Below are 19,690 nucleotides of genomic sequence, written 5' to 3'. Positions count from 1 at the left end.
AATTTTATTTTTTTCTAAATAAGGTAGTCTACATTTTTTGCTCTTATGTAATTATAAGCCTAACAAAATTCCTTCCAAATTATCTCACTTTCACAAACAATGTCTTTTATCATGGTCTTTAATTTACAAGCATAATTTTGATTATTGGGTTAAAAATAATATTATTTTGGTGAGTCAGTTATTCAATCCCAAATACAGCAAGAGAATATGGTATTGTTTTTGGAGCTATCCCTTCTGGGATTATTTTGTTTATAAAGGGTTTTAACAACAAGGTCTCTCAGATTGTGCCATATCTCAATGTGTTTGATACATATGTCTGTGAATTATCCATAACTACCAAATCAGATAATAGAGTATTCGTGCTCTGTTCCAGAATGAAGTTGTCTCTCGTCCAAATGCCATATTCTATTGGAACATACAGTATTGTTCAAAATAATAGCAGTACAATGTGACTAACCAGAATAATCAAGGTTTTTAGTATATTTTTTATTGCTACGTGGCAAACAAGTTACCAGTAGGTTCAGTAGATTGTCAGAAAACAAACAAGACCCAGCATTTAGATATGCACGCTCTTAAGGCTGTGCAATTGGGCAATTAGTTGAAAGGGGTGTGTTCAAAAAAATAGCAGTGTCTACCTTTGACTGTACAAACTCAAAACTATTTTGTACAAACATTTTTTTTTTCTGGGATTTAGCAATCCTGTGAATCACTAAACTAATATTTAGTTGTATGACCACAGTTTTTTAAAACTGCTTGACATCTGTGTGGCATGGAGTCAACCAACTTGTGGCACCTCTCAGCTGTTATTCCACTCCATGATTCTTTAACAACATTCCACAATTCATTCACATTTCTTGGTTTTGCTTCAGAAACAGCATTTTTGATATCACCCCACAAGTTCTCAATTGGATTAAGGTCTGGAGATTGGGCTGGCCACTCCATAACATTAATTTTGTTGGTTTGGAACCAAGACTTTGCCCGTTTACTAGTGTGTTTTGGGTCATTGTCTTGTTGAAACAACCATTTCAAGGGCATGTCCTCTTCAGCATAGGGCAACATGACCTCTTCAAGTATTTTAACATATGCAAACTGATCCATGATCCCTGGTATGCGATAAATAGGCCCAACACCATAGTAGGAGAAACATGCCCATATCATGATGCTTGCACCTCCATGCTTCACTGTCTTCACTGTGTACTGTGGCTTGAATTCAGAGTTTGGGGGTCGTCTCACAAACTGCCTGTGGCCCTTGGACCCAAAAAGAACAATTTTACTCTCATCAGTCCACAAAATGTTCCTCCATTTCTCTTTAGGCCAGTTGATGTGTTCTTTGGCAAATTGTAACCTCTTCTGCACATGCCTTTTTTTTAACAGAGGGACTTTGCGGGGGATTCTTGAAAATAGATTAGCTTCACACAGACGTCTTCTAACTGTCACAGTACTTACAGGTAACTCCAGACTGTCTTTGATCATCCTGGAGGTGATCATTGGCTGAGCCTTTGCCATTCTGGTTATTCTTCTATCCATTTTGATGGTTGTCTTCCGTTTTCTTCCACGTCTCTCTGGTTTTGCTCTCCATTTTAAGGCATTGGAGATCATTTTAGCTGAACAGCCTATCATTTTTTGCACCTCTTTATAGGTTTTCCCCTCTCTAATCAACTTTTTAATCAAAGTACGCTGTTTTTCTGAACAATGTCTTGAACGACCCATTTTCCTCAGCTTTCAAATGCATGTTCAACAAGTGTTGGCTTCATCCTTAAATAGGGGCCACCTGATTCACACCTGTTTCTTCACAAAATTGATGACCTCAGTGATTGAATGCCACACTGCTATTTTTTTGAACACACCCCTTTCAACTAATTCAACTAATTGCCCAATTGCACAGCCTTAAGAGCGTGCATATCATGAATGCTGGGTCTCATTTGTTTTCTGAGAATCTACTGAACCTACTGGTAACTTGTTTGCCACGTAGCAATAAAAAAATATACGAAAAACCTTGATTATTCTGGTTAGTCACATTGTACTGCTATTATTTTGAACAATACTGTAGGTAAAATTAACTGGGCTAGGGTCTGGGTTTGCCTCAAAAATTATTTTTGTAGATCAAAGAAGTGTCTTATAAAATGATACATCGGTGCTATCCCACAAAATGTTTTTACAAAGGTTTGTTTCTAAGGACTTTGATGTAAATTGCTCCTTTTGTGGTCTCCAAGCTGAAGATTTGTCTCATTCAGAGACAAATCTTGTCTCTGAATAAGACTCCTCCTACACAATCTGCCTGGCAGGTAATTGATTGCTCCAAGCTGTAACTGCTAACCAGTTAAGAGTGAGCCAGCATAAAAGCAGAGCTCCAGCCCTCAGACTGAGAGAAATGTTTCCCCAAGAGTTTTCTCCAGAGTTACAATTGGTGGTTGTTGAGCTGCTTAGTATTCTACATTGGTACAGTGTAGGTATTTTTTTTGTTTGTTGTGATATTCTCCAACACTTACTGTTGTTATTTTAGTTGAAGAGATTCATACTATCCTTCACCTTTTAGTTTATGTTGCTTGGTTTATACAGATGCTACTATTAACATCCTTCTTAGCAGCTAATTTAATGTTTGCCTATTTGCGTTTTGCTTATTAGCTTTATTTGGAAGCTGTAGGGAGGTGGATGGAGCCAGGAAGGGAGTTGGGGTACTTTATTTTCTTCCTTTTCTTTGTTAGTTTAGTTAAAGGTAACCTGCTCCAGTTTGTCACTTTGTTTATTTTTGCCTTATTCTCTCCAGAAGCTATTGCTTCCTTTTTTCTTGTATTTGTTCCACAAGCTGGGAAATAAAAGGTTTATTTATTTGTTTCTGTACACGTTGTGGTTCTGGGGCAGGACTCAGATTAATGCTCTTAAGATATTTTTACCTTTTGCTATGTCCACATTTACCCATAGAATAAATGCGGTACGTAACAATTGTGAGTATACTAAGAATCTGTGGAATGAATATATATATTATTATTTATTTTTTTTCTTTGTGGTATAATTTCTGACACTTCCTTGAAATATTATTTTGGGTTATATAAATTTTTAAAAGAGAAATTTAATTTACTCAATCTTATTTTGTTTCTTGCCAAATATTTTGCTCACAAATATATTGTAAATGTAAGGCTTTCTTTAATCTTTTTCTGGAAGATTTAAAACTGTATCTGTATTTGATTTCTGAATCTTCCACTAAGAGAGCTGTTTATTTTTTTGAATCTTTCTTTTTTTTTTCTTGCTCCCTGACATGTAATATGTTGATGGCATTCTTTGTTTCAAATGTTACAATAATAATAAAAAAAGCTACTTTCCATTCAAAGATGGCAACACTGCTCTCCAATCCAGCGGGTGGCGCTAAACACTTTTGTTTGTTTGCCAAACACCATTAAACCTTAGAGGAAGAAGATTAGTTTCGCAGATCTGTGGTTGTTTTGTCAGGATGCTGTTTATTAATACAAAGGGTTAGACATGAGGGGGTTTTTTTAAGAGAAAAATACTGTTATTTTCTCATCCTCACAGTCGTGATTAAGTTTAGAATCAAGTAGGAAATATCTGGAGAAGTATCAACTGGACTGAGATCTGCTGATGTGAAGATGGTGTTTGTTAAAGAGGAGAGTGAAGAGAACACGCGTGAACCAGAAACCTGGAGAATAAAACACGAGGAACCAGAAACCTGGAGAATAAAACACGAGGAACCAGAAACCTGGAGAATAAAATACGATGAACCAGAAACCTGGAGAATAAAACTCGAGGAACCAGAAACCTGGAGAATAAAACTCGAGGAACCAGAAACCTGGAGAATAAAACACAAGGAACAGGGAGGTTGGTGTTTATTCTTCAAACAGTCATTAAAGACAAATGTGGTACATTCACAGATTATTTGTATAAAAATAAGACCTTAACTATCATTAACATTTCTTAAAATCCAGTTTCAAAGTTCAGCGCGGTAAAGTTTTAGGTTTGATATTCGCTGGATATTCGCCTAGGTTGCTTTAGGGACCGTCTGTAAATTTACCTCTCACTACAAAACGAAGTCCAATAATGAATACAAATTATGTTTACAATGCCATAGTTAATGTCTTGTGGGTAGGGATATGCCAATATAAAATTTTCCTGTTGTGATTAATTGCTCATGCTTTTATCACGGTAAACAGTATTATCACGGTATTGAAGTTTAGTTTAAAAAAGTGCTCAAAATATAGTATAATATAATAGGTTAAATAGCATTTTTCTAATAACAAAAATAACTGAACATTTAAATACAATAAAACAAACAAAAATAAAGTTAAAAGTTTTGCACAGATTAAAGTATAAACCATAAGGACCCATAGGTATTACTTTACAATCTCATTAGTTAACCATTAACATTCACAATAGCTACATTTGCTAAAGAAGTTATTAATCTTTGTTAAAAAAAAGTCATAGTTCAAGTTAAATCATTAAATACTACAGTTGCAACTTTATATTTTAACGACGTGTTATTAAATATTGGAATACCTAAGATTAATGAATGTTCAGTAGAATTTGTCATTGGCATTTTGTTAACCATTGTTAACTATTGTAAAAATGAAGCCCTGATGTAAAGTATGAATTAACCCTCTCAGGCTCAAATTAAGTTTTAGTAACTTAGTAAATTTAGTAAACTATAGTAATGTTTTTAGTACTCCAGATTCATAAAATATGTATCTGGAGTAATAAGGTTTTTAGTTACTTTACTGTTGCAAATCTGCAACGCCTGCCTTGAGAGGGTTAACAATAAAAAATCTAAACATTTTCAAACTTTATCTATGGCACGTTGTAGTCCAGATTAAAATAACATATTAAGTCTTAATACTTAAGTTATGAACATCATAGCAAATACACAAATCTGAATGGCTATTTAAAATTATTTAAATATGTTTCAGAAAGTAGTCCAGCTGGTTTATTTAAGGGGTTTCCAGGTTAAGGACATTTTCTGTAGTTTAGCTCCATCTGCTGTCAGAGAGTGAATGTGCTTTCATTCAGCGCATCCCTCAAGTGTTTATTGTTACAATCTTCAAAAACAATTACTGTATTTTAGGGTTGCCGTGGTGAGGAAAATTTCCCACCAGTTAAATAGGAATTTATGAATGAGACAATTAATTTTAAACGTGTTTGAATTAATGATTCAAATTAGTATTTTGATATACGTAATTGTGATCTTCATTTTAAACAAAACAAAAACTATTTTAAACCAAATAGATTGGTTTATTATGACTTTGGGGCCGTTCACATATTGTGTCTAAAAATGCTAACTACTTCATATATTTATGGAGATGAGAAATAAAATCCCACCCTGTCCGACTATGATCAGCTGTTCAGTTGAGCTTTCGATGTTGTCATGGAATGGTCGATTGTTTTTTGTCACATGACCTGCGTTCGCTTGTGGCTTTCTGAAAAGCTGAGCTGTTTTCATCTCACCACGGCATAAGCTTGCCTGGACAAATGAGCGCGTTGAACTGCACGCGCCCAAACCTCAGCCAGGTGCTCGCTGAATAAAACTCCTACAGATACCACGGAATCACGGAACAATGTCGGTAACTCTGCATTATTTAATCCTATGGCCAGTGTTCGTAACAGCTGCTGTATGCATATGGATAGCCTACAACTTAGCTATTTGCCGGTCCCTAAATACAATGACAAGCAGTTTTATAGACGATGCATTTGGCATTCGCGTTTTCCATTTTGACCCACAAACTTTCTTAGCTATAGGTGCACGCACATATAGAGCAATATGTTTCCACTTTCAAAGTGTATTACAATATTTCAGCTAAGTCAAACAGTTAATCAATGCTTTGAAAGTTTAAAACTTCTACTCTGCTAGTGGGGGAGGGGCAGTGTGAACTGCAGCATCTCCAGCAACACAGAGCTGCCTGTGGACTCCTGTCTGTAAATAATGCCGGGAAAAAACTATCGGCGAACGCAGCAGCCACGTATCGGCCAATACACATAAATCCCTCAAAAATCAGAGTTGATCTCTAGTTTGGTTTCCGTGTTTCAGTGCGTTGTTTTGCTGGAAGAGCCCAGAGAGCATCCACAACCGAAGTTACACATTTTGATTAGCATGTAACTTAGTTCAAGTTCACGTGTGCATATTTGTCTTTTTGTACGTATATAAGTTTAATAGCCTAAATATAATATGTTGTATAAATATCTGAATATATGATGCATTTTCCTGTGTTAAATAAGCTGGCAGCACTTCAGTTTTTCCGGTGTTCATTCAGCTCTTGAACAGCAATGCACAACGTTATTAACCATAATTGGGAATGTCATAAAGATAATATTATAAAGAAGTGTGCAGTTCGGTACAGACACGCTCTGTGTCAGTCTGCTTCACGCTGAATCACGCATGAGCAGTATCATCAGCTCCTCTGTTCTCAAATCGGATGCATCCGACAGAAACAGTTCTCGGTTCAGTGTACTGGTGATCCGAAAACCGATGCAACCGGTTGACTCGAGAATGAGAAACGCTCCGGCAGTGGGCGTGTATGTTCGTTATCTGGCTCTGCTGATTCACCACACAAATTTTCCCCCGGCCTTAATTTAAGACCGGCCTTTATTTATCAGTGTTGACTAGGGATGCTCATTTCCATTAATTGTCCCGACCAACAACCGCCACTCGTTAATCGATTATTAACTGTTAACTGATAATATTATAATATTGAATTGGCATTAAATACAAATAAAATTGACGCGTATCTGTGACCCTTTAAAAAAAAATATATATATATATATATTTTTTTTTTATCAAAGGGTTTATTTTAACGTGCAAAGTGCAAACAGCAGCATACAGAACAGATCAACAACAGAACCTGGATTCAGTTTAAATTTCCACGCACCTGCAGCATTTCTGACAGTGAGAGAAAAATAGAATAAAATAATACAAATAAAAAACAAAATAGGCCTACACTAAATATATATTTTAAACTTAATTAACGAATTAAGATGACAAAAAGAAAACACTGAATCCGTTTGAACGAAGCTTTCAAACCGGAATTTTTTTCCGTTAGACTAAGATTTTTCGTTAAATAAAAATAGCAGCCCTACCTTAAATAAAAAAAACACCTTGTCTAATTTTTATTTACAAAAAGCAACGTGTCAGTATCAACGAGTCAGTCTGGAGCGCAACGTGGCAGAAAACACCCTCTCCGATGGGACAGATGTACCGGGAATGCACAGGCAATGTCTCGCTAGAGTGGCCAGCTTCGGGAAGCGCCTAACGCCTATCATTTGCTTTCCACCAGTCAAGAGGATTAATATCCAGAGAAGGAGGATCGTCTCTCATGTAGATATCAACATCTGCTTCTGGATAATCAGTGCGTTATCTCCTCAGATTGCCGTGCATCGCATCTTCTCCCTGATAACATGGAGGGCAGAGTTTGTTGCCCTTCATCACTCGAAGCTTCTGAGCTTCGTAAATGGTACTGCATCATACTTGTGCTACTGCTGTATTTTAATACGGCGCCGCATAATTTACAGGTAACTTTGTTGCCCTTTCTGTTAAAATGATCCCACACAGTTTCATTTTGTGTCACGGGTGTGGTTGCGCGTGCTGACGCGCTCCGTGAGTTAATAAATATAAGCTATATAGTAGGCTATTTTATTTTTAAACCATGCAGCAAACTAAAAAAAAAGAACCTTAAAAAACGTATTAAACAGTTTAACTGATAGTATTAATCGGTCAAAATATTTATCAATCAATCAATCAATCACCTTTATATAGTGCTTTAAACAAAATACATTGCGTCAAAGCACTGAACAACATTCATTTGGAAAACAGTGTGTCAATAATGCAAAATGATAGTTAAAGGCAGTTCATCATTGATTTCAGTTATGTCATCTCTGTTCAGTTTAAATAGTGTCTGTGCATTTATTTGTAATCAAGTCAATGACATCGCTGTAGATGAAGTGACCCCAACTAAGCAAGCCAGAGGCGACAGCGGCAAGGAACCGAAACTCCATCGGTGACAGTATGGAGAAAAAAACCTTGGGAGAAACCAGGCTCAGTTGGGGGGGCAGTTCTCCTCTGACCAGACGAAACCAGTAGTTCAATTCCAGGCTGCAGCAAAGTCAGATTGTGCAGAAGAATCATCTGTTTCCTGTGGTCTTGTCCTGGTGCTCCTCTGAGACAAGGTCTTCACAGGGGATCTGTATCTGGGGCTCTAGTTGTCCTGGTCTCCGCTGTCTTTCAGGGATGTAGAGTAGGGCTGCACGATATTGGGAAGAAATGACATTGCGATATTTTATTTTTCTGCGATATATATAGCGATATTTTTTCCTACAAACAAAAATGAGGTGAGCACACTTACATTCTCATTTTAAATGATTTAAACATTGAAACCATCGTGTCAATTGATTAAATATGCGCGAGGGAGAGAGAGCAAGACAGCGCTCGTGTTGTTTGAAAACGGCTCGCTCTCTCTCGGTCTCTCTCTCTCTCTCTCAATTCAATTCATATTGCTTTTTTGCCATGACCTACACATTGCCAAAGCATTGTACATAGCAGGATAGAAACAAACAAAAATACATATATATTCATCAGAAAAAAAATTACATGCAAAATAAATTCATATACATTTCTAAAGACATTGATGGTACTTATCTCTGTCTGTCTCTCTCGCGCGCTCTGTCTCCCTGTCTCTCTCGCGTGCGCTCTGTCTCCCTGTCTCTCTCGCGCTCTCTCTGTCTCCCTGTCTCTCTTGCGCGCTCTCTGTCTCTCGGTCTCTCTCGCACGCTCCCTCTCTTTCTGCCCTTTTAAACTTGCATGTGTTTTTCAGTCCTGTCAATGATAAACTTTCACTCTATGATGGTTAAGCTGTGCAATTAATCCGCAAATCACATTCGTCAAGGCCGGGGAGCAGCTGGCCCGTGTAATGTTTCTTATTTCAATGAATAACGGATCAACAACGACAGCCTACATCGCACATCCTGCGATGTGACTATCGTGGATTCGTACATCGCGATATCGATGCTTAAACGACACATCGTGCAGCCCTAATGTAGAGGTCCTTTCTAGGTGCTGATCCACCATCTGGTCTGGATACGTACTGGATCCGGGTGACTGCAGTGACCCTCTGATCTGGATACAGACTGGATCTGGTGGCCATGGTGACCTTGGAACAAGAGAGAAACAGACAAATATTAGCGTAGATGCCATTCTTCTAAATGATGTAGCAAGTACATCGAGTGTTATGTGAAGTGTTTCCGGTTCCGGTTTACCTAATTAATGCAGCCTAAAAATCCTTTAACGGATTTGGATATTAAAAGCATACTAATATGTTATGTGTATGCCAGGTTAAAGAGATGGGTCTTTAATCTAGATTTAAACTGCAAGAGTGTGTCTGCATCCCGAACAATGTTAGGTAGGTCATTCTAGAGTTTAGGCGCCAAATAGGAAAAGGATCTGCAGCCCGCAGTTGATTTTGATATTCTAGGTATTATCAAATTGCCTGAGTTTTGAGAACGTAGCGGAGATAGAGGAGTATAATGTAAAAGGAGCTCATTCAAATACTGAGGTGCTACACCATTCAGGGCTTTATAAGTAATAAGCAATATTTTAAAATCTATACGATGTTTGATAGGCAGCCAGTGCAGCGATGACAGGAGCAGGCTAATATGGTCATACTTCCTGGTTCTAGTAAGAACTCTTGCTGCCGCATTTTGCTGTAGTTTGTTTACTAAGCGTGCAGAACAACCACCCAATAAAGCATTACAGTAATCTAACCTTGAAGTCATAAATGCATGGATTAACATTTCTGCATTTGACATTGAGAACATAGGCCGTAATTTAGATATATTTTTGAGATGGAAAAATGCAGTTTTACAAATGCTAGAAACATGGCTTTCTAAGGAAAGATTGCGATCAAATAGCACACCTAGGTTCCTAACTGATGACGAAGAACTGAAAGAGCAACCATCAAGTCTTAGACAGTGTTCTAGGTTATTACAAGCAGAGTTTTTAGGTCCTATAATTAACACCTCTGTTTTTTCTGAATTTAGCAGTAAGAAATAACTTGTCATCCAATTTTTTATATCGACTATGCATTTCATTAGTTTTTCAAATTGGTGTGTTTCACCGGGCCGCGAAGAAATATAGAGCTGAGTATCATCAGCATAACAGTGAAAGCTAACACCATGTTTCCTGATGATATCTCCCAAGGGTAACATATAAAGTGTGAAGAGTAGCGGCCCTAGTACTGAGCCTTGAGGTACTCCATACTGCACTTGTGATCGATATGATACATCTTCATTCACTGCTATGACTGATGGCGGTCATATAAGTACGATTTAAACCATGCTAATGCACTTTCACTGATGCCAACAAAGTGTTCAAGTCTATGCAAAAGAATGCTGTGGTCAATTGTGTCAAACGCAGCACTAAGATCCAATAAAACTAATAGAGAGATACGCCCACGATCAGATGATAAGAGCAGATCATTTGTAACTCTAAGGAGAGCGGTCTCAGTACTATGATACGGTCTAAATCCTGACTGGAAATCCTCACATATACCATTATTCTCTAAGAAGGAATATAATTGTGAGGATACTACCTTTTCTAGTATCTTGGACAGAAAAGGGAGATTCGAGATTGGTCTATAATTAACTAGTTCTTTGGGGTCAAGTTGTGTTTTTTTTATGAGAGCCTTAATAACAGCCAGTCTGAAGGTTTTGGGGACATATCCTAATGACAATGAGGAATTAATAATAGTCAGAAGAGAACCTATGACTTCTGGAAGCACCTCTTTTAGGAACTTAGATGGTATAGGGTCTAACATACATGTTGTTGGTTTAGATGATTTAACAAGCTTATACAATTCTTCCTTTCCTATAGTAGAGAATGAGTGGAACTGTTCCTCAGGGGGTCTATAGTGCACTGTCTGATGTGATACTGTAGCTGACGGCTGAATGGTTGGAATTTTATCTCTAATAGTATCGATTTTAGAAGTAAAGTAGTTCATAAAGTCATTACTGCTGTGATGTCAAACACAGAAATGTCAACACTTGTTGAGGCTTTATTTTTCGTTAATTTAGCCACTGTATTGAATAAAAACCTGGGGTTATGTTTGTTTTCTTCTAAAAGAGAAGAAAAGTAATCAGATCTAGCAGTTTTTAATGCTTTTCTGTAGGATATGTTACTTTCCCGCCAAGCAATACGAAATACCCCTAGTTTTGTTTTCCTCCAGCTGCGCTCCATTTTTCGGGCTGCTCTCTTTAGGGTGCGAGTATGCTCATTATACCATGGTGTCATACGGTTTTCCTTAACCTTCCTTAAGCGTAAAGGAGCAACTGTATGTAATACAGTTGAGAGTCCATAGTTTCTGTTATCATCAAGTTGTTCTGAGGTTTTGGATATGCTAAGGAATTTGGATACATCAGGAAGAGAACTTAAAAAGCAGTCTTTTGTGGTAGAAGTGATGGTTCTTTGATACTTAAGAAGTAGAATTAAAAATTTTGGCTATATGAAGTTTGCACAAAACGAAATAATGATCTGAGATATCATCACTTGGCTGCACAATTTCAACACTATCAACATCAATTCCATGTGACAGTATTAAATCTAGAGTATGATTTCGACAATGAGTTTACTTTCGGTTAACAGTTAAACGGTCAATATGAGCATCCCTAGTGTTGACCATGCCCCCGGCCACTATCAGAGGCCCGGTGTTTATTTGACTACAGGTTGTTATTTGAGGAATTACGGTAGTATTAAAAGTCATTACGGAGCCATTGTTAACTGAGAAGATGCGCAAATCCACGTTCATTTTCAGCGTTTATTTGCGCATCTTCTCAGTTAACAATGGCTCTGTGTAGTAACAGCTGCTCTATGCGAAATCACGCATCTGAGGGAATTTACCGCTGATTAGAGAACCGGCTTTAATGACGAGATGCGCATTAACGATCGGCTGATCGTGATCGGAGCAGCCCTAGATAACTTAAGGGTTGGAAAATGTCAAGTGTTACACAAGTTTACTACAAGTCATGATCGCCCGCTTTATATGTTGTGTTCGGTGTGGAGAGAGAGAGCCGCGTATCACGGACAGCGACACTGAACCGAGCTCTCTTCTGCAAAGTTCTCCTCAAAGTCCCTACTGCACCTGAACGAACAAATACAAATCGCAGTTAGAACAAACAAAAAGATGTGAAAGAGCCCAATTCAGCACCACTGTGTTCTGGTCTTCAGGCTCACGCAGAGAAAGGCGTCTCAAAACACTTGAACATCGAATTTGCTTATTTTTTCTCTTGTGCCGACAAATACATTGTGGAAATTGTGCATTGTGGAAATTGTGCTCGAAAAAACTGTCAGTTATTTCTTAAGTGAAAGTAAAAAGTTGATTGGTATGTGTATTATATTGGATGCGTTCATCGTCTCTTAAAGTGACCGCGCCTAATTTAGCTACTGGCTGCTGTAATGCTAATCCAAGAAAATGAAAATCACTTACTGCTCTTGACTGAATTACTTTGTAGTTTTAACAGTCAAACCAAAAATTATTCAGACACCAGATATAATTTTTTTATATATATAGCAAAACTGTAATAATGTGAGAAATGTTGAAGGTGTCTGAATAAATGTAGGTTTGATGGAATAGCACAAATAAATAAAAATAAACGAACATACAAATTAAACCATTTCAAACAGGCCCCACTGGTACAACCTTCACCCGGTCCACGCTGACCCCAGCTACGGCCTGCTCACGCCTGTTTCACACATACAGCTATGGCCCTCCGTCTGCATTGCGTATGCACTCCGTGTGTGTTACCTATGTGGTGCAGCACGGACTCGATGTGGTTTCACACAGGACGCGTTTGCAGTTCGCTACTCGGTACGTAAACGATCGCTGCACTTCGGCAGAATTCGAATGAGCCATTTTAATCTAGATTAATTTCAAGATCACAGTGAGATTAATCTAGATTTTAAAAATTAATCTATATATATATACGTATATCACAGTACAGTAGCAATCTTTCATAGACATTAGTTTAAACGCAGTAAATAAACAATACATTATTTATGCATTTGACTTCTAGGTTTGTATAATAAGCTGTTCGAGCAAGCGGCAAAACATTTAAACACCACAATTAGCCAACTTTTCTTGTTAGGATATGGCAAATATTTAAAATTAAAACAGATCTGTCAGGAAGTCTGGTGCCTTTTGCATTTAAATCTTTATTACAAACAATCCCACAAGTCTTTGAACTTATTTTTTTTTGCCTCGATAAAAGTGAATTATGTATATTGTTTTCCTTGTTTATCTAAAATTGCACTTTTTCTTGTTTTAAACCTAGCCAAAAACCCTTATGTTGCGTGTGAAACACAGTATGATTTAATAAATGTCAATCCATGTTCATTCTTTACCGCGAACAATGCGCTGTCACTTTAATTCACAAAAATAGACTCGGTTGATGCACTGCTGCAGACGCACTGCTCCTGGAATGCACTGACAGACCGTGTGAATGCTGGAATCCATTAACATGGGTGCGTAAAAAAATATGCAACTCATATGCACAGCAGATGGAGTATGTGTGAAACAGGCGTGAGACATGAGCAGTAATCCCCAAATAATCAAGCCGTGCTCGCTCGTCCTCGTATGCATGCATGCACGCACTGTCACGATCTAATGCACTGTGTGCCGGATTCTTAAAAACAAATAGGCTAGGCCTACCGGAACGCAACAATTCAAAATCTGATATTTTCCAGAACAGAATCCAGCAGGATCAAATTAATGTGAGCAGCAGAGGTTTGCTGCACCCGCGTCGATGGAAGCGGTTCACTTGCACCGCGCATTCACACCGCACCACAGTTACGTTTGGGAGAATTTTATTTTAAATGCCATAATGTCAGTTGAAAACATTGCAATTGTGTTCTAAAATACAACAACGAGCACCACAAAACCATTTAGAGAGGCTCGTTTAGCGTTCTCCGTGCCGAAAACAGTCAACAAAGTAAATGATCTCAAACGTACTAGCATTTTATTCAGACGAAAACTCCTTTAATTCAGGTGAGAACGCATTTTTTGTGTGGCTTTTACACATCCTGTCATGCCGGTGACTGCTGCCTATAATTCATTTTGCAGCATTATGGTTAACGATTAATTGATTGTTTATTTAAACAACAATCGATCATTGAAATAACCGACATTTTTCATCCCTAATATATTTATATATATATATATATATATATATATATATATATATATATATATATATATATAGTGAAGCATCATATTATGATAATAGAGTATAATTTAATGATAGAATTTTAGTAATTAGAATTAAAACTTTAACAACGAGCAACAGCTGTGTGTGTGATTGAGAGACAGGTGTGCAGAGTGACGGTAAATCCGGGAGCAAGGGAGAAACACAGGTGTAGCAACTAAAACAATGATGAGGTAAGAAGATAGGCGCGGTAAGAAAAGAGACAGGACAAAAGTGCATGGCACCAAACAAACACAACACTCACAGAAGACAGTGACAGAAAGACAGAAAACTGTGACAGAGGTGGTGCTTTGTTGGTCATTCAGTGTTTCTGTAAAAAAAAAAAAAAAGAAGAAAAAAATCTGTTGTGTTTCTTTATAAAATGATATCGCCATCTACTGGCATGGATGCATAATGCAGTGTTTTGAGATTTTCATGGATCCGTGTTAAAAAGGGAAAGTTTTGACTTAGCTTTTGTCTGTACACAAATATTTTATGCTTTTTTACGTTTCAATTAATTTTCAACTTTATTATGATTTAATTTTAGGCCTGATGAAAATGAAAGAAGAAAGACGAGATCTGAAAGCGGTGGATGAGAAATATCAGGATCAGGAATATCATGGTGTCAATGAAGAAAAATCTGTGAGTTGCAGCATTAAAACAACAGAAGTCAAGAGGCCTTTCAGCTGCTCTCAGTGTGGAAAGAGTTTTACACAGAAAGCACACCTTAAGAAGCATTTGTTATCTCACACTTCAGAAAAACCTTTCGGCTGCTCTCAGTGTGGAAACACTTTCTCATGTAAAGCAAGCCTTAATAGGCACATGTTAATTCATACTGGAATAAAGCCTTTCAGCTGCTCTCAGTGTGGAAAGGGTTTTACACAGAAAATACACCTTAATAAGCATTTGGTATCTCACTCTTCAGAAAAGCCGTTCAGCTGCTCTCAGTGTGGAAACACTTTCACATGTAACAGAAATCTTAAGAATCACATGTTAATTCATGCTGGGATAAAGCCTTTCAGCTGCTCTCAGTGTGGAAAGAGTTTTACACGGAAAGGACAACTTAAGAATCATTTGGTATCTCACACTTCAGAAAAACCTTTCAGCTGCTCTCAGTGTGGAAAATCTTATACACGAAAAACAACCCTTAAGGATCACATGTTAATTCATGCTGGGATAAAGCCTTTCTCCTGCGCTCAGTGTGGAAACACTTTCATTTGTAAAACAAGCCTTGAGCATCACATGTTTAGTCATACTGGGATAAAGCCTTTCTCCTGCTCTCAGTGTGGAAAGAGTTTTACACTGAAAAAATGCCTTAAGATGCACATGTTAATTCATAGTGGGAAAAAGTCTTTCTCCTGCTCTCAGTGTGGAGAGTGTTTTAGAAGTAAATCATGCCTTAATAGGCACATGTTAATTCATGCTGGGATAAAGCCTTTCAGTTGCTCTCAGTGTGGAAAGAATTTCACAAGTAACAGAAATCTTGAGATGCACTTGTTAATTCATGCTGAAATAAAGCCTTTCAGCTGCTCTCAGTGTGGAAAGACTTTTACACGGAAAGGACAACTTAAGGATCATTTGGTAACACATTCTTCAGAAAAACCTTTCTCCTGCTCTCAGTGTGGAAAGAGTTTTACATATAAATCATCCCTTTGCAATCACATGTTTATTCATGCTGTGATAAAGCCTTTCTCCTGCTCTCAGTGTGGAAAGGGTTTTAGACTGAAAGGACAACTTAAGATTCATTTGGTAACTCACGCTTCATAAAAGCCTTTTATCTGCTTTCAGTGTGGAAGGTCTGTGTCACATAGAGGATACCTTGAGAATCACATGTTTAAAGTGGTCATTGAATGCCCATTTTCCACAAGTTTTATGATTCTTTAGGGTCTTAAAGGGGTCATATGATGCGATTTTACAATATCTACAGTATTTACAATTTTAAATTTCTCTTGGTGCATATTTAAGACCTGTTGAGTTGCTAAGACTAAAGTCGCAAATCCAAATAAAAATCCATTGTAAAAGTTAAGGGTCAACCACACTTCCCTAAATCATCTCGTTCTACCATGCCGTCACATCTCTACATCACTATGTGGGAAGGATTGCGTAACACCGACCAAAAGGTTCACGCAAAGATAGAAGGCATTACTTTTATTCTGTCTGTTGCCGCAGGTGCCATGTTGTGGAGTCGCTGTGAGTTTCGTTGAAGTGAAACTTTGTTCGGCCTTCCAAAATAGGACTTGACTAGAAATCAGTGGTTAAGTTGTATTTCAACACTGTTCCAGAACAGTCCAACCCAGATATTCAGATGAGTGCTGTGCATTTTATGGAGGATGAGGCCTGTTTACTGAACCAGTAGAGTAGGCTTGTTGGGTGTTGTTTCTCAGATCACCAATGCAAACAGGGTTTTATTTTTACGCAGTGTGATACACAGCGTGTAAAAAAACATTATAAGTCATTATAATTAGTAATTATGTCCCACATGATTCAACAAATGCCTCGTTGGTAATGTGTTTTATTTTATTTTATTTGTTTTGTCTCGTCTAGTTAATTAGCGCTGGCTAATTGGGGCAAGGATTCTTCTCTGTGCCAATCACAACAGGTGTGGCTAGCTGACCAATCAGTGAAGTGTAGGCTTGTGGAAGGGAGGGGTTTGCTCCCAACTTGCTTGGAACAAATTGTTTAGAATTAATTGGCAAATGACTCTACTATTTAATGTATATTTTGGGAAAATTACAATGTTTTCTTTCCTTAGATGCATTTAATACTGTTGTAGAGGACTCCATCACAATATAAGGACACGTTAAAATACCATATGACCAGCTCTTTAAACACTCTTCAAAGTGTGCTGTGCTGACGCCCGCTGTTACTCAACCAGCATGAGAAGACAAGCCGTCTAGTCTCAACAGCTTTTCATTCTTTCTTCTACATCAGTTTATTTTATTTTCCTGTTGAGAGTTTTGTGTCCTAAGTTTTGCCGCAAAGCCATGTCAGACGTTGTCTGCACCAACTTTAAAACTTCAACCAGCGTACACGACTCCACACCATCCTTCAGCCAATGCCCAAGACATCACTTCCAATGACTACTGAACTTCCAGCCAATCAACAACCTACAGAAACCCCTTTCTGCAGCCATGCCATGCAAAATTAATTCCTTTAAAATGAAGGCAACACAAGTACAACCTCCAGATTCTTGCTAATTTATTGATTAAAGGCTGTTCAGTAATTTCCTTTATTGATATACAAATGGGATTTCACATTTTCACTTAAACTCATTCTTTCCTCACTTTATTTCTGCAACTTGTGTGAATGTATGAGTGTGTGTTTGTTAGATTAGTTTTTTGTCTTTTTGATTTAACCAATAAAGTCTTGCGTACATTTAAAAAGAGAAGTGTCTTTTTTTATTTTGTTCTTACAAGTTAATGTCTTAAACTGCTGATCCTGTTACAACGCTAATAAAGTGTTTTTACTTTATTTTGGATTGATGTTATGAGGCTCATTCAATGAATCAAATGGCCATGATTCAGTGACCAAAAAACAGTGATTCTGACCAAATTCACTATAAATATCATAAACAATTCCCTTTGAGCTAAATTTGTTTTCCATTTTGATTTCCTCTTGATTCTGCTCGGATAAAAATTAATATATTAATTTTACTCGGCTCAAAGTCACAACATAAAGAGGACACCTGACAAAATCTGTTTCAATGAAGAAAATATTGATTTCAGGTTATTCAAATAATGTCTAGGTTCAAAATGTTAAAGAATAATTAAAGAAACAACAAACTAAATAACTGTTGGAAATGGGTTTTGTGGAGTTGTGGAAACAAATGGTAACATCAAAATATCAACCCACTCTTCAAACAAAGACACGAACACAAAAATGAGAGAGAGTGAACTCAATTCCACGAGCCTCTTAAATAGGAGTGCAACAGGTGCACCCCATGATCAGCACTGGAGTCTCACCCATCAAGGTGGAGCCTCTCCCTGGAATCTCATGACAAAACAATTTAAGAAAAAGGTGCACGGCTGTAACAGCGAAAGCCAATAGAGCTAGAGCTTTAAATGCCTAATAAATAATTAGGCAAGCAATTCATGGTATTTCTCATATTTACACAATCATTAGAGCAGATCGTGACGCAGAATCAATGGGAAGACTCGCGTGGCAGCAGGACATGCTTTTACATCAATGAACGGTGGTGTGCAGATGTAGCCGTGTTAAAGACGATGTGCTGTTCAGATCTAGAAGTGCTCTTTGTTATCTGCCAGCCAGTCCATTCGCCGCGGGAGTTTCACTTGTTTACATCTCTCCGCAAACGCATGTGAGCCTGGCTTTACAGAAAGTCGCTGATCAGATCACAGAGACAGAACAACAACACCTGGACTCTGTTTTAACCATTCTTGGGGACTTTAATAAAGCCGATCTCTCATGTGAACTGCCAAAATCCATAGACCATGCTAATGTCCCACCAGAGACAGTAATATATTAGATCACTGTTACACCACAATGAAGGATGCATATCACTATGTTCCACGAGCAGCTTTGGGGCTGTCTGATCACTGTCTGGTTCATCTTATACCAACCTACAGGAAAAAAAAAAAATCTGCTAAACAAAGACTGTAAAGAGATGGACCAACGAAACAGAGTGGGCTTGATTGGAGTGTTTTTGAAGCTGTTACCATCGATGTGGATGAACTCTCAGAGACTGTAACATCATATATTAGTTTCTGTGAGTATATACAGGTGCATCTCAATAAATTAGAATGTTGTGGAAAAGTTCATTTATTTCAGTAATTCAACTTAAATTGTGAAACTCGTATTAATTAAATTCAGTGCATACAGACTGAAGTAGTTTAAGTCTTTGGTTCTTTTAATTGTGATGATTTTGGCTCACGTTCAACAAAAACCCACCAATTCACTTTCTCAACAAATTAGAATACTTCATAAGAAAAAAATGTTTGGATACAGCACTCTGTGAACAGCCAACTTCTCTGGCAATGACCCACTGGGCAAAGTTACGTCCTGTGGATGTCTTTTTGTCATTGCAGACGTTGAAATGACATCCACTGAGGAGCCAGAATGAAAGTTTTTATGACGTCTTTTTTTACGTGTTCTGTACGCTCACAGAACTTCCTAACAAGGTTAAAAACTAGTTCAAAAGTGGTCAGTGGAAATATTTACAGCATCATTTAGGCATAATTTATACTGTTTCTGGACCAAATCAACACTTCTTGGGATGCATTAGATTTAGAATAATGTTATTTCAAAGTCATTTCCAGACACTGTGTTTGTCCGAAAATCAAGAAAATAAAATAATCTTTATGAAATAATGAAATAACTGATGATTGAGCATGTGGTAAAATCAACTGCAAAGACATTAAATCTCTGAAGATCTCAGCAGAGGAGGATCATACATGTCCACAAACAGCTTTATCAGATTAATTCATTAAATTGACTTTATTTCTGTCAGACA

At 37.6% G+C, this 19,690-nt stretch overlaps 1 protein-coding gene across 1 annotated transcript; it reads left to right on the top strand.

The window, feature by feature from the left end:
• Positions 1–3,791: 3,791 nt before the first annotated feature.
• On the top strand, positions 3,792–19,022 carry LOC113079619 (gastrula zinc finger protein XlCGF57.1-like). Its single transcript, XM_026251863.1, has 2 exons — positions 3,792–3,831; positions 14,768–19,022. The coding sequence occupies exon 2, from the start codon at positions 14,773–14,775 to the stop codon at positions 15,985–15,987; it is 1,215 nt and encodes a 404-aa protein (XP_026107648.1). The 5' UTR covers positions 3,792–3,831; positions 14,768–14,772; the 3' UTR covers positions 15,988–19,022.
• Positions 19,023–19,690: the final 668 nt, after the last annotated feature.

The sequence above is a fragment of the Carassius auratus genome, unplaced genomic scaffold, assembly GCF_003368295.1.
Source record: "Carassius auratus strain Wakin unplaced genomic scaffold, ASM336829v1 scaf_tig00028738, whole genome shotgun sequence".
Classification (NCBI taxonomy): Eukaryota; Metazoa; Chordata; class Actinopteri; order Cypriniformes; family Cyprinidae; genus Carassius; species Carassius auratus.
This window is presented reverse-complemented; position numbering and strand designations above follow the sequence as displayed.